The 15986-nt window shown below is 40.9% G+C and overlaps 1 protein-coding gene across 2 annotated transcripts in view; it reads left to right on the top strand.

The window, feature by feature from the left end:
- Sorcs3 (sortilin related VPS10 domain containing receptor 3) overlaps positions 1-15986 on the top strand; it is a 570611-nt gene that overhangs the window by 422559 nt on the left and 132066 nt on the right. For both annotated transcript variants that reach the window (XM_078052889.1, XM_005333579.5), the window contains one exon: positions 434-552. In XM_078052889.1, coding sequence (XP_077909015.1) covers positions 434-552 — 119 coding nt within the window. The remainder of the gene's footprint in view (positions 1-433; positions 553-15986) is intronic.

Raw genomic sequence — 15986 nt, 5'->3', positions numbered from 1 at the left:
TGTATGCAACTTAGTTTATTTAAATGTTTTTTAAATTCATAAACATTTAGCCTGTTTTCAGTTTTTCACTGCTCTGGATAATGCTACAATGAACATCTTTGCCCTTCCTCTTTGTGAAAATATATGAGTATTTCTGTAGGAAAAAAAATCCATTGAATTAGAATTGCTGGCATAAAATATGGACATGTAAAATTCTAATAGGTACTTTAAATTCATTCTTCCAAAAACCATACCAATTTACTCTTTTGCCAGTAGACTATGTGATTAACTCTTTCCCCACTCTAGGTATTGACATTTTAAAAAATAATTTTAAATTTTATGCACTCACGGTGATTTTAACTTACATCATGGATTCCCATGAAGTACAGCTTGGAGTGCTGATGGGAGGTCATTTCACCCTGTGTCTAAGCATTGCTCTGTCCTCCCCTTTCAGATGCTCACTACCTCACCTGCAGGATCCAGGAATGTGCAGAGACAACTCGGAGTGGTCCCTTTGCCCGCTCCATTGACATCAGCTCTCTGGTTGTCCAGGACGAATATATCTTCATTCAGGTGAGTACAGATAGTGCAGCCACATAGGAAGAGACTGTGAGAGAGAAGCTGGCTGCTGGTTGGGAAATGAGGTTGTGAGGATGTGGAGTTAAGCCATTATCCCTCCTTCACGGAGGGGCCCAAGCCCCCTTGAAATATTCCAGGCTTGATGCAAGACAAGGATATTACATGGCCCAAGGTATTTAAGGGGCTCATTAAAACCCTTGGTTGGATTGACATTTCATGCTAACAGAATTTTCTTGAAATGATTAGGTCTTGGGCTGGGGTTTGAGGTTATTTAAAGTCAAATGTCTAATGGGTTTTGACTTTAAGTAATTTATCAGTGTTGCATTCTATTTCTGTCCAAAGTGACTTGTCAAACTTGGGAATGAAAATCCACAGTACATTTAGCCTCTCTAGGATTTGCTTTCTGGAAAAATCAAGAACTCACTCAATTTCCACCTCTCTTCCCACTGTTTACTACCCCTGCAAACATCCAAGTCCCAGATCCCATAGACAAAACCAGGTGGAACTCACAATATCAGACATGCAAAGGAATTTTTGTTTTATGCTTTCAGTTTTACTATGTACTGAAGGAAGTACGAAGTAGAACAAAAATGAGGGAGAATTACACGTGATGCTCCGCCTGATGACTGACACTGTGCATGTGGCAGATCAAACCTGGACTTTGATGACAACCTTGCGTTTCTCCATCATTCTCCTCTCAGTTGTTCTGTAAACTATTTCCCACAGGAAACTTGAACTTTGGCAGCTCCCTGTGTTTGCTCAGACCTAAGCATCTGAATGACCTTCTTTTTCTGTCTCCTGACCTGAAAGTGCAGCCCACACTTTCTCCCCTTAGACTTTCTAAGAACTTCCCAGCTGGGTGTGACCTCCCTCCTGCCCACTCTTGCAGTGCTGTGGTCTCCACCCTTCCTCTAGCACACATGCCATTAGGAGTCATTGCTTCCTAAATCGGAATGTATCTGTTTCCTTCTTTCCAAATTGCTTTTTACACTGAGAGCAGGGAGTATTTTACACGACATTTTATCCTTCGCTCTTGGCCCTACCAAGTTGTCTTTGCAAATCAGGGTACTCATTGCTCATCGAACACTTGTCATGTAGATAGATTTTTGGTGCAGCAGTTACTCCATCCTACAAATTAGTTGCATGGATTTTTTTTTAAGGTCTAGTAAAATACACAAAAAGTATCCAACCACTCAGAAACCAATTTGAAGGAAGGAATGAAAGCGGAAGTCTGTGTGATTTCAAGGAAAATAAAAAATCCCTGTGTCTCAGCTTGATTTAAAACCAGAATCTCAGGATCATTTCTCTAAATCCTGGCAGATCATTGTCACTCTCATTATCTTAATCACAGTTGTTTATTGAACACGTACACTGCAAAACACACAATGCTATTCACTGCTCCCCAGACTTCTACCTCTGGCCTCTTTCCCTTTGCACCCAGGATTCTCTGCCTGAGCAGTCTCATGGTTTGGATGACCTTCAACTCAGTGAGCTGTGTCCTCATGCGCTGTAGACATCAATATCTAATAGCCACCTCAATATCCAAATCTGTATATTCCACAGGAATGCAAAACCAACTTGACCCCCTGACATGATCTTCTACTAGGTCACTCAAAGTAGAAACCTGAGAATATGTTGTAAAATTGAGTGAATCCACTGACTCTGCTGGTACCACCCAGTTATTTCTCAGGTGTTGCTTTTCATTCCATTCCCTTGTTATGGTCCCCATGTGTTATAGTTTAGATATGAGGTGTCCCCCCAAAGTTCATGTGCGAGACAATGCAAGAATGCTCAGAGGTTGAAATGATTATGTTATGAGAGCTGTAACCTCATCAGTGGATTAATCCACTGATATGGATTAACAAGGTGGTAACTCTAGGCAGGAAGGGAGGGGCTAGAGGAAGTAAGCCTGTGCCTTTAGGGTTTATATTTCATCCCTGGTGAACAGGAGCTCTTTGCTTCCTGATTGCCATATTCTGAGCTGCTTTCCTTGGTCGAATACTTCCGCCATGATGTCCTGCCTCATCTCAGACCCAGAGACGTGGTCTTGGCCAACCCAAGACTAAACCTCTGAAACCGTGAACCAAAATAACCTTTTCCTCAGGTCTATTGGTTATGGCAATGCAAAGCTGACTAAAATACCACATAAGGCTATTTTCTTATCATCTTTTTTTTTTTTAAAGAGAGAGTGAGAGAGGGGGACAGAGAGAGAGAGAGAGAGAGAGACAGAGAGAGAGAGAGAGAGAGAATTTTAACATTTATTTATTTTTTTCTTAATTCTCGGCGGACACAACATCTTTGTTGGTATGTGGTGCTGCTGAGGATCGAACCCGGGCCGCACGCATGCTAGGCGAGCGCGCTACCGCTTGAGCCACATCCCAGCCCCCTTCTTATCATCTTTAGAGGAGTTTTTTTTTTTTAATAGAAGCACAGGAATGATTTATGAATTTACCAATTTGATTGCCTCTTCCTCAATGCTAAAGCTGTATATAATGATGAACATGGCAGAATTATTTCTGGGGAACATGACTTAAAATTTTAAATCTCCAATATTTGTTTTCCTTGTGTTGTGTGAAGTTTTCAGTAACTCTACAGGCAGATAACTAATATTTTAAAAAATAATTCCCCTGAAAAATTTTTATTTCATTTATTATCCTGGAAGCAAGTAGAGGTATTATTTTTTTCAATCAGCATCATTTTCATTTTGTTTAAAAGGGATATGGGGTTCCTTGCCTGGTATCTGCGAAGCCTCTGTACTATGAGCAGTGGCTAGGATAGTGAACGTGAGAAAGTTCTTGCCTTAGTAAAACTAAGTCTAGTGGGGATCAGGGGAAAAATACACACACACACACACACACATACACACAGATATGAAAAGTTGTGAAGTGCAATGCTAATCGGGGCATGTTGGGCAGAACCTGATGACCAGCAGCTCTTGAGCCCGTGGCTTGCCACACTCAGATGTGTGACCTTGAGCTGCACTTCACTTATCTATAAAAAGAAGATACTTGCAGCACCTCCTTCATAGATTGCTGGGAGGATTTCTTTTGTCACTTACATTCAAGTGTCCAGCACTCCAAAGATTCCATCCTATGAACATTTGCTCTCTATCTCTCCTTTACTATTATCTATTTATCTACCCACAGGATATATCCAGTGATGACAAGTGTTGTGGATAAGAATAAATCAGATAGTACAAATGTTGGGGCCACAAAAGGTCTTGCCATTTTATTAGGAGGACTAAGGAGGCCTTTTCAACTGGGGAACCAGGAATGGGGTAGCAGAAGACAGCACAGTCAGCAGGGAGCCAAGTGTGTTGGCCCGGAACTGCCTTGTGCCCTCATGGGCATGTGGATTGAGCAGTTAGAGATGAGATGCTGCATTCAGGAGCAAGGGTGGTCGGGAGGTTGTGGCTGACTGTATAAACTGGAAGATTGTCAGCATATGGAAGTCATCAGGGACTTTCGTATAGATAGATAAAGAGAAATAATACCAGCTCTGGGCCCCAGGGGCATCCTGTATGAAGGTTTTGGGGAGATGAGTAGGAGCCAGAAAATGAGACCCTAACTGAGCATTGAGAGATAAGGTCAGAAAGGTGGTGGGGTGCTGAATCCCACAGGCCCCTGAAGCCTGTCTTAAGGAATTCAGGTTTTACTATCAATAAAATAGGAAAGCAAGGATTAATTATGCCTAAAATAGTGCAAAAAAAAAAAAACCCACTCCAGGTTTCATTAATCACCAAATAAACACAAATTAAATACTATTATTTGCAACCATCAAATACCCAAGATTGGCATTGAATGAAACAGTAGCAGAGGGTTGCAGATAAATAGGCACAAATAAGACTAGTTAGCCACTGGAGTTGAATCAGCCCTTCCCTTCTCACAGGTGAGTTTGGCATTTGCGTTAGTAGCTAGGACACCTGTACCTTGGTTCTGACTATGTGTGTTTAGTGTTCAATTACAAAAACTTTTTCTTTAACTATTATTATACAGTCTGTTCTCTTTGCTTTTCCTGTGTTCCTTTGGTGATGTGGAATATCTGTGTGTTTGTTCCAACTGCTTCACTTTAAGAGCCAAACTGTATCACGTACTGAATCTTCTATTTTTGTACATCTATTGATTTCCTCCTGTGAGCAATTAGACAATTAGTGTGTTTCCTTTCCTCTGTTTAATTCTTCCACTACCCAGTTTTGACTGACTGTATTATTTCCTGGTGTTTGCCTTACTATCTTAAAATATAATTCTTTTAGACCTAAATATTTTATAAAGCATTGCTGAAGAAAGGTGAAAAAAACATCATGAACCTTTGTGACCTCTGCCCTGCTCCCTTTCCCAGCCCATTTCCATCAGCTAAGACATTTAGAGCACGTGCATTCTGCTCTGCCCCTTAGCCTTGCATTTATCTTGTATTTTGATCTTAGTTTTACAGATGTGTGTGGGCAACTGTCCCCACCATTTAGTTCTTGGTTGTCTAAAGTTTGTTTGTCCTTTAGTAATGTCTTCAGGGCTAGCTAACCCTTGAATGTTGGGAAGGTGTTTAACCCTCTATGCCTGCATATAATTTCTCAAGGGCTAAAATTGACGTGCTGTTTTTTACTATGAGAACGTGGCTCCATTAACTTCCTTAAAGTTATCGTGTCAGGCCAGCCTGAGATTTTCTTCTCTAGATGTCTTGTTCTGTCTTTTCTTTTTGAGGGGGTGTTGGTGTGTGGGGGGAGGTGTTGTTATTTTCGTTACTTTTGATAACAAAAAGTCCTTTCCCCTCAACATTTGAATGCCAGTTTCTGATTAGTGTGTACCTTGTGCTTGGCATCTTGTGTTATTACTTCTGCTAGGAACATGAGTCTGTCATTCAGTAGATTGTTTCTCCTTCATTTTTAATTTCTCAAAATTTCCTGTGACATCTCTTGAAACTTGTTTTATTTCAGTTTCATTGTGTTGGTGCTCTTCATTCAGAACCCAGAATGTATAAGAGACAAGAAAGACAAAAAGAGAGACATTATTTCATTCCATCCCCAATTTGAGAAAACTGACCGAAACGAGATAAAAACAGTCTTACCCTGTCCTTGAATGAGTGTTCGGCCATGTTCGGGGCTGCTTGCTTTTGACTTCTTTTTCTGTTTTAACTTCCTTCCTGACATTTGCCAGCTTTTATTTTATCTTTTATCCCTGCCTGTTGTCTCAATATATCTTCCCTGGGTTCATGTATTTCTGTTTTAAACTCTTAGAGGCAGTCCCCCGGTACAGGTGATTTTTAACTGTAGCAATGTGGTAACAGTTTTCATTTGCTCTGCAGAATTGCATTTTGTTCTATGTCTGCTATTGTTTTTTTAAATGCTCCTTCTCCTTTTTTACTTTTTCTGAATTTGTTTTTGAGGCTTCTACAATTTATTTATTTGTTTATTTTTGTTCTCTTTAGATATACATGAAAGTAGAGTGTATTTTGACATATTATACATATATGGAGTATAACTTATTCTCATTAGGATCCCATTCTTACCGATGTACATGATGTGGAGTTACACTGGTTGTGTATTCATAGATGAACTTAGGAAAGTTAGGTGCCGTTCATTCTACTGTCTTTATTATGTCCATCCCCTCACGCTTTCCTTTATTCCCCTTTATCTAATTCAATGAACTTCTATTCTCCCCCCCCCCCTTTATTGTGTGTTAGCATCTGCATATCAGAGAGGACATTTGGTGTTTGGGGATTGGCTTATTTCACTTAGCATGAAGGTCTCTAATTACATTCATTTACCAGAAAATGTCTTAATTTCATTCTTCTTTTTTTTTTATTGGTTATTCAAAACATTACAAAGATTGCAGAATCACATCAGTTACACATCCACATTTTTACATAATGCCATAATAGTAACTGTTGTATTCTTCTTTATGGCTAAGTAATGTTCTGTTGTGTACATATATCACATTTTCTTTATCCATTCATCAGTGGAAGGGCTCCTAGGTTGGTTCCAAAGCTTGGCTACTGACCATGACTAATTTTTTAATGAGCTGATCTCTGCCTTCATATACTGTTTGAGGAGGTCTTTTTAGTGATAGATCATGGCTCTGTCTCTGCTTATCAATGCCCCTCCTTGGTTCTCAGTGCAGTTCCCTGTGACACTGGTGTATTTTTCTGAGTGAGTTCTTCTTGTAAGTTGGAACCACTTGGAATGTGATCAATATGACTTCTTTTCCACAAATACTGTTTTTCTGGATTAAATATTCATTAAGTATAGAGATGGTTTTTCTCCTTCTTGTTTTCCTCATTGCTCTGGAGTGACTTATGAGTGGAAAAAGAGGAAGCACTGCCTCACTTAGCTTTTATATATTTATATATTTTCATCATGCATATTCTGAAATATTGCAATAGTTTGCTAACTGGTTTCACGCCGATCCCCTGCCCAATCACACTGCTGCCTCCAAGGTCATTTAGTTAAAATACAAATCAATCTTCCTACCTTGAGTGATGGCTCATCCTCTATAGGATGAAATCTAACTTCCTAGCATTGCTTACAAGAACCTCTGCAGTCCAGATCCTGCCAAATCCATCAGGCTCCTATGGATTCCTAACCTATTGTCGCTTCCCACTTACCTTCCTTGTTTCAATTTATTCTTCAATAAACCTAGGCTTCTTTAGTCTCCTTGCACATACCATGCCATTTCTTGCCTCTGGGGTCTTTCTTATGTTTCTTTCTGCTTGGAGTATCCCTTTATCATTTGAGTTTAGGCTGCACCCCTAGCCAGTCTTCTCTGACATCCTCCGTGGGGACTGGATCAAGTTCCAGCACTGACTGATGACTTATCCATTTGTATGAGGTCTCCCCAGCCAGATCTGTAAAATCTAAGAGGAACAGGACTATGTCTTATTTATCATTGTTTCCCCTGCACTTAGTGTAATGACTGGTACTCAATAAATGTTTGTCGAGCTGAACTGAACTGAGAAGATAAGACACCACCCTTATTTTCAGGGAGTGTAGCTAGTTATCTTTTTCAAGCAAGGAAATCTTGTTTCTGCAGCTAACAATATAAGACAACTTAAGGTAATTGGCAATTGCTCACTGCATAAGAAATGCCCGTGTGTAGAATGTCTCTGTGTTTTTCTATATCTGCCATCCAGGAATTACCCGGTGTATTATTCAGTGCCCTTTTTATATTCATTCATTTAAATATATTAAAATACATTCATCCCAGTGGGGCACACAGACGACTAAACAATTATAATGCAGCGTGATGAGAGCTGTATTAGTGGAAGCATGTGTCGCCCTTGGCTGCAGGAAGAAGAGCTCTTCACCCTGCCCTGGGAGGAGGGTCAGCACGGGAGTCCTAAGGGGTGGCAGTGAGGACAATGGAAACAGGGAAACAAGGGTGTTCCGCACAGAGGGGACGGCACGGGTGAGGTGAAGGCAGCAAGAGGGCGCCAGGACCTCTCCACCCAAGGAAATCTCTAGTGGTGGGAGGGCGTGCAGTGGCATAAGCTAGGATTTTTTTCCTGGAGAGGTAAACACTTTCATTAAGTCTGGATAATTTTGTGTTCCTCTCTTTATGATTTTGAGAAGCTCAGAACTAATTTTGGGGTCAATTTTAGCAGCTCTCTGCTTTAAGCTTCCTGGCGTGGGTATTCTTTCTATCTCTTTCTCCTGTACCATTGGTCCATAGTAACCTCTTAGCTAGTTTTTTTTTTTCTTTTCATTATTGCTCCTTATTTTGTATGTGTCTATTTAAAACATATTCGGGAGCCATCCCAAAACATTTCCTGAAACATTTGTGTTTTTTTTTTCTTTTGGGAAAGTATGAGTTTTGAAATTTGAAATGATGATCAGGATAGGATTCATGGAGAAGGTCAGATTTGTACTCTGGTGATCAGTTTCGGCCTCTGCAGAGGGGAAAGGGCAAGATTCTTCATTCTGTTCATTGAAATAAAGCTGCTTCAGAAGGTTTGGTCAAAGCTGAAAACTCACACACCAGCAGAGCACCTTCTCCTCCAGAGTTTAAACCCATATACATCTGACATCAGGGCATCAGGGTGGGTAGCAATCCAGTGACCCCCGATTTTCAGTCTACCAAAGAAAATCATGGGAGAAGCTACAGAGGGCACTAAAGCTTGAGACCAGTGTCTGCAGGGAGTGTCTGGAAGGCAGAGCTGGACCCTGGGGATTAGGCATTCCCCTGGAGGGTGCCTTCTGTTCCTCAGTTCAGTTTTGAAAGGGGAGCCTTGTAGATGGGGGCTGTCTTCTTTTGTGCCTATGATTGGAGCAGAGTACTATTCAGTCGTAAAAAAAAATAATGGAATTCATCATTTGCACTAACAACGTGGATGTAGCTGGAGATCATTATGTTAAGTGAAAGTAGCCAGGCACAGAAAAGCAAGCATTACGCCATCTCACTCATAAGTAGAACCTAAAAAAATGATCTTTCTGAGAATGTGTGACTATGTCACCGTCAATCCCACTACTACCTATAATTGTAATGCACCCATAAAATCTGTTTTCAGAAATGAGAAAGACACAACCATGACTGGTAAATATACTACAATAAATACATCTGACCAAAATATATAAATATATTTGATAACTCTTTTCAAAATATATAAATAAATATTTTTTTAAAAAAAGATAGATCATTGAACTAAAAATGAAATGGACAAAAGATTTGAAGACTAAATAAGTATATAGCAGAACATTGATCTCATAGACAGTGGTGACCAGAGGCTGGAGAGAATAGGGAAGAGGAAACTGTGGAGAGATGGATTGACGGGAACTAAGTTAAAGGTAGATAGGACTAAGAAGTCCTTGTTGCTCTTGCACTGTAAGGTGACTGAACGTAACAATAATGTAGTATATGTTCTAAAATGTGGAGGAAAGCATGAAGGTCTCTAATTGCATTCATTTACCAGCAAATGTCTTAATTTCATTATTCTTTATGGCTGAGTAATGTTCCATGGTGTGGCTACTGTATAGGTGGTGCGGCAGGAATTGTGGTGAAACTCCTTCAGCAGTACAATGCCTACCTTGGCTCCTGGGGAGAAATGACAAATGCTTGAGGAGGCAGATGTGTGTACTCTGATTTGAACAGCCTACTATACATGCAAACACACACATACACATACATGTATATGTAGTGAAACATCACTTGCTATACCATAAATATGTGTAGTTTTTATGTTTTTATGTATAATTTTTAAAACATTTACTTGGTTGTAGATGAACTTAATTTTTATGTTTTTATGTATAACTTTTAAAAATTTACTTAGTTGTAGATGAACACACAGTATCTTTATTTATTTATTTTTGTGGTGCTGAGGATCGAACCCAGTGCCTCACACATGTGAGGCAAGTGCTTTCCCACTGAGTTACAGCCCCAGCCCCTTTATATATAATTTTTTAAAAATTAGTAAGTTTTGACAAAATGGAGGAGGATGCCCAGGAGGGAGGGTCTGCGGTGTTCTTAGGACTTCCTTTAACAGAGCAGCTCTGGATTGGCTCTGTCTATCGGGTTTCTCAATACTCTTTCATTTGACAAGAGGATTCCAATGCTAGTAAATGTTTGAAAAATCACTGACCTTTTGTAGAACTGCTGGATCCATGGGTCAGAGGTCAGACTTCTTCATGTGTGGTCTCTAAAACCACAAGGAATGCAGGTGATATTCAGGCCTGTGTCTTTTCTCTGAATAATGAATAAGCACAACCTATGTATTTATTCTTAATTATTTGCTCATGATGTACCTATGAACATGTCATCATTTATAAGTGTGTATGCATTTGACCATATAGTGTAGCCAGAAACCTCTAAATAACGATATTCATTAATTCAAATTAATTAAGCTTCTCCTGATGAATATTAATTTTGCATGAAAAATCTCATCCCTTCTCATTTGCCCTCTAAAGTTGCCCTCTATGGTTCTCCTTTACTGGATATATTAATTTTAATCCTATATGCTGTGTGTGGTAGAAGAGTCTATAAAGTACCCACACAGATCCTGCAATTTGGAGAAGCCCCAAGGATTCTACCTAACCTTTTGTTTTCCTTTTGACAAAGAGGTGCAGGTCCCCATCTTGATGGTTTTGCTTGCAGGGACCTCAAGTTTGATAGCCTGCTGTTGAGCAGGTGAGACTGGAGATGTACAGAAAGCTGCGAAATTTGTTCATCTGTCAGTGGCTCTTCTGGGCAGGGGGTCTGGGGTTTCATGGTGAAATCAAAAGGAGCTAATCCTTCCCAGAAGAGCCTTGTCTTAATGGGAAAGTGTCTGCCTGAAATGCTTCCGTTCCACATGGATAAAAGAGAAATAGGCTTTCCTTTGTAGGGCAAGAGAGAGCACTAAGTGGATTTCTACCTTTTGAAGCAAGATGGTTGAAAATCCTACCTTTTCTCCTTTTTGGAGTAGCTTTCCTAATGATCCTCCTAGGGAGTAGGTGGTGCGGCAGGAGTTGGGGTGAAACTCCTTCAGCAGTACAATGAATACCTTGGCTCCTGGGGAGTGAGATGAAGAAACAAGAGCAGGACCTGAGGAAGCCATTACCATAGGTGTGCATGTCCCAGTTAGATTACAAGGCACCCAGTCCCCTCCTCTCATGGTGGCACGTGAGATAGCCTCCATGCAGAAAGCGTTCATTCACTCCTTGAATCAAGTTTCCTTGTGAGTGCAACTCTGTGCACTACACAAGGGTGTGATGCCAACTTATCCTCATACATTATAAATACGACAGAAAAAAAAAAGCAGATCCTAATTAAGAAACCCATAAAGTACTCAAGAGGCAGAGAGAAAGGCCGTTTGAAGCAAGGAAGGTCATCCTGACTCTGCCAAATCCTTGTCCAATTCCCCCTTTTGTCCTTGTTGCCTCAGCACTGGGCGAGTTTGCTCTCACTTTTCTTTTTTTTTTTTTGGGGGGGGGAGCCTTATATTGCCCTGGGAGGAGACACACAGCAGCTTGAATACTCAGGAAAAGAGGTGGTTTTTGTTGTTGTTGTTGTTGTTTGTTTTTTTGATCTGAACACAGGGTCAAGGCAGGAACTCTAAAAATATACCTGGCCCTTGAGCTTGGAAGACTGCACAGATTCAGGCCCCAGAACCTGTAGTATTGTTTAATCACTCACACTAAATCCGGAACAGGTAGTCTCTCCCTGATCCTTTGCAAAGTTTTGCAAATTGCCAATGGGACAGGTAGCCCTGTGCGGATCCATCCAGTACCCAGTGCTGCTTCCAACTCCTAGGAACATTCCATGGATGTAATCAGGAGGGAAGCCCCTTCTCTAATCAGGACTTCTGAGGATGGGGCAATAGCATGCACAAAGTGGTTCTAGGATGATTTCAGTGCCACAGTGAAGCCAGTTGGCAGTTTGCATACAAATCGCTATTAGTTTTTAAGAGTTCTGTATATAAACATAGAAGACTAGCACTGTTACAGAAAATTTTACTAGCAATTAATGAATATGCACAGTGGATTAACAGGTATTTGTTTAGCCCTAGAAGTTTGGCAGGTGCAGTAGGAGATGACGGAAGACATTGTCCCTGTTCTCAAACAGTCTGCACTGCAAGTAGCTCATGTTCTGATGTCGGGGAAAGAGTCCTTAGTTTAAGACGTGGGCTGCAATCTGGGATCTACCACCTACCAACCAGGGAACACTGGACAAATCATTTAGACTCTCAGAACACTAATTTCTTCATCTCTGTAGAATAGAATCACGCTACTTGCCCTGTGCAAATTGGAAGGTTGTGGCGAGGATCAAGGGAGATAATAATGGCTTTGAAATGCTTTGAAAACTCCAAAGCCCTACAAAATGCAAGAAGTAATCCACAGCAAAAATCAGCCTCAATATTTTGTGCATTCACATCCTCTTTTAAGCATTTTTATAAGCCTGTCACATAAAAGGTTACTAAATCTCTGTTCCAAATTCATTTTTTAATTATTCAAGGCTTCAATTCGTAGATTAACGTATGTGCATGATAAAGCCTTCCTACATTGTGCTAGTTATCAAATAAATCATCTTCTCATGATCTTTATGGGACTGTAGATATAGTGGAGTTTGATTATCCTTCCAGACTTGTAGCCTCTTGGTCCCCACCTCACCTGGATTTTGGTACTTCATTTAAGATTCTGATTTATGCACCATCCTGGGAGGTCTATAGAGAAGTCTCTGTGGTGTGGCTACTGTATCCCTAATAAATTGTTATCTTTCTGAAAGAAAAAAGCCCTGAGGCAGAAATTAATCAAGTGTAATTATTCAAAGAAAAACTATTGGGGAATATTTTAAATGATGTTAATTTGTTCTTAATGGGAGAGATTTCGAATGTTAAATAAATATCAATTTCATCATTAGGGACACAATTACAACACAGAAGTTGAAAGGAAAATGAAAGCATTATAGAGACAATCTTTAAAAGAAATCCAATAAAGACATCTTCAGGTGTGCATTCTTCCAACACTGGCAGAATCTTAAAATCTTTTCAACTGCGATACAAATAGAGATTGTTCACATACCATGCTGCTGGGTTGAGTCTCCAATACCTGTGGTGATTTTAGTGGCTTAGTATTGCTATTAGTATCTGGAATACTTCCATGAATAAATTAGTGATTTCGTTGTGAAATGATGATGTTTTGTTGACCTTTGTGCACAACATCTCAGGAGTTCCAGCTCACATCTTTCCAGCTCACGTTTGCCTCAGAAACTGGCCATGCTAAGAGGCAGCTGGCGATCATTTGGCCTCAGCTGCACTGCGGATCTCTTGCTCTTTGTTCTGGCCATGATTTATCCCCAATTTATCCCCTGTTCATTCTGATGCAGATACAAATCTTGAGGATGTCCAGGGCCTCCAGGACATCTTGACCAGTAAGATTAGTGCTCTTCCCTTCCTGTGTCAGGTGGACAGTTCTAGGCCCCATTCTGTATGTTCTCACGGGTGCCTCAGTGTGATGAGCCCCAGGTACTTATAGTAGTAGTTGGTTCATCAATGCATCCTGGGGATGGTTTCCTCTGCCTCCCCATTTCCTACTTCCTAATTGTGCCACTCTATTCCCGGATATTTTCTTGCAAACAAACAACAAGAATCACCTGTATAAAAGTCCTTGTTTTAGGCTCTGTTTGGGGGCAACTCATCTCAAAGCAAACTTGAAAGACTCAAAAATGCACCGTCTCTACTATGTATCAGTACTAAGGCTACAGTGAACTGTGCAAGAAAAGCAGAGGCATTTGCTTTTCGATCTAAGCAATCGGTTCCCATTCCTCCCATCCTTTCAAAGAGGAGGCTTATTGATCATCCTCTTTCCCCCTGTACCTTTACTCATGACTTTCCATCCACCTTTACATATTTAAGACTTATATCATCCTTAACTAACAGAACAAAACAAAGCAAAACAGAACTCTCTTTGGAGCTCCCCACCACTCTTATCTCTAAATGTCTCATCTTTCATTCACAACCAATTTCTCGAGTGCCATCGGTGTCCTTCCCCATCTTCTCATTTCCCTCTCTCTGTAACCCACTTGAGACTGACTTCTGCCTCTGCCACTCCACTGAAATTGCTTTTGCTGAGTTCACCACTGATGTCTTTGAATTATATCCAGACCACGCCTCTCAATAATTAGCTTAGTTGACCTGTCTGCAGCCCTCGGATCTCTTGACTGCCCCTCTGTCCTGGAGCACTCTCATCCTGTCATTTCTCTGGCCACGCTACCTCTCCAGGGCTGTCCTGCTGGCCCACGGAGTTGCCTCTTCCTCTGCCCTTCATTTACACCCGGGTGTTCTCAGTGCTCTTCTTGTTCCTTTTCTCTGTTCGCTTCCCACCCTAAGCAATCCCATTCCATCTCCTCTGGCAATGTCAATTACCATCCACATGCCCGTGACTCTCCTGTGTCTCTTGCTCCTCTCAGCATAATGCAGAGACACAGAGGCTCCAGGGAGGCTGTTTATTCTCAGGGAGCCCATCAATCCTGTAGACATGGCGAGATCTCCTCACTCCATTCGGAACTTCACTGTTGCAAGTCCCTAGTAAATTATTAAGACTTGTTTCTTGCTGACAGGTCTAATGAGGCTCCATGCAAGTTACAATACCTGTTGTTTACCAAGCCAGCATAGCGAGGGGTGTTTTCCTTTAATCTCAGAGAATGATTCTGCATTTCATTACAGGATATAAAATTTGTCTTTCTAGTAGTATGTGGACTTTATATTGTTTTCATTTTGTGTTTTACCTCTAATTGATAATAGCTACATAGAACCTGCATTACTGCAGTTTGGTAGGACAGCTGCTACTGCTAGTTAGTAGTGTCTCCATGCACCCGAGAGGGAGGCTTGGGTTTAGATATGCTGTGCCATGCATCTTGCAGGAAAGGTAAGTACTGATGGTGTTTAATTATCCAGGAGCCTCATATTGTTAGAGGCAGCCTCTGAGCCCTCATCAGGAAGGAAGATGTATTGTCCAGAGGACCACAAATATTTCTCTTGTCAGCTCAGAGGCTACACAACTCTCAATCTCTTCTACTGTTTGGAAATCTACAATTTTCTCTTTCTAAAATGATGATTCTTCAGAATGTTCTTTCCACCTGGCCACACCACCAATTCTACCCAACCATCAGCAGATTAAAAGAATTTTTATCCCCATAGGGAAAGGTCTGAATTTTTATTTCGTGCTACTAAATAAAATGTCTTAGCACCTGTGAATTTTATTTTATTTAATAAAATTGCGATCTCCATGTGGTAGATATTATCTTCTTTATTTTTCCATGGAGGAAACCACTTCAGTGCTATTTAGAGTTACCCTTTGTTCTATATCTCAGGAAATGGCAGGGTCGAGGATTTGACTTCAAGGCTGTCTGGGTTCCTAAACAATGACAAAAACAAAACGGGCAATGGTCTGCTGCTTATTGTATCTTTCTTCACATTAGTACTGAATCACGGACACTTTCCAGGATGAGCATAAGAGCAAATAGAGGGACGTTGCCCAATTTTGGTAGATGGTGAGGCAGGGGAACCTCTTCCACTCCCTGACAAGTGGACTTTTTATCAAGCTCTCTTTCAATTTTGTTTCATATCAGAAACTTTCTGCATCATTAACCCAAGAAAGGTTTAATGGGATTCAATGTAGTGCAGTCATGCCCGTACCTCTGAGAGCTGCCCCTCAGATGCACTGTGAAGATTGACTCAAACACACATTATTGGGGTGACAGGTGGGGGACAGAGGGGCAGCGTGGGTCACTGTCATTATCATCCACATCTCTGCTCTTCTTCAGCCCTTCATCCCTTTTCTTGCATCTCTTTTTACACATTATCCAATTTCTGTGATACATTTGGGGCAGGAGAGGGGCTCATTTAGAGCCCTATTCCAGGACACAGAGGAGCTCTTGTGACTTGGCTGTGTGTGTTCCCACTCCACTTCCTTGCCATGTCCCTGCTAGTCTGTGACACCCACCCTGCTATACCCAGCTCCCCAGAGA

Source organism: Ictidomys tridecemlineatus, chromosome 1 (assembly GCF_052094955.1).
Source record: "Ictidomys tridecemlineatus isolate mIctTri1 chromosome 1, mIctTri1.hap1, whole genome shotgun sequence".
Lineage (NCBI taxonomy): Eukaryota > Metazoa > Chordata > Mammalia > Rodentia > Sciuridae > Ictidomys > Ictidomys tridecemlineatus.
The sequence above is the reverse complement of the archived record's forward strand: the minus strand, read 5'-3'. Positions and strand labels throughout refer to the sequence as shown.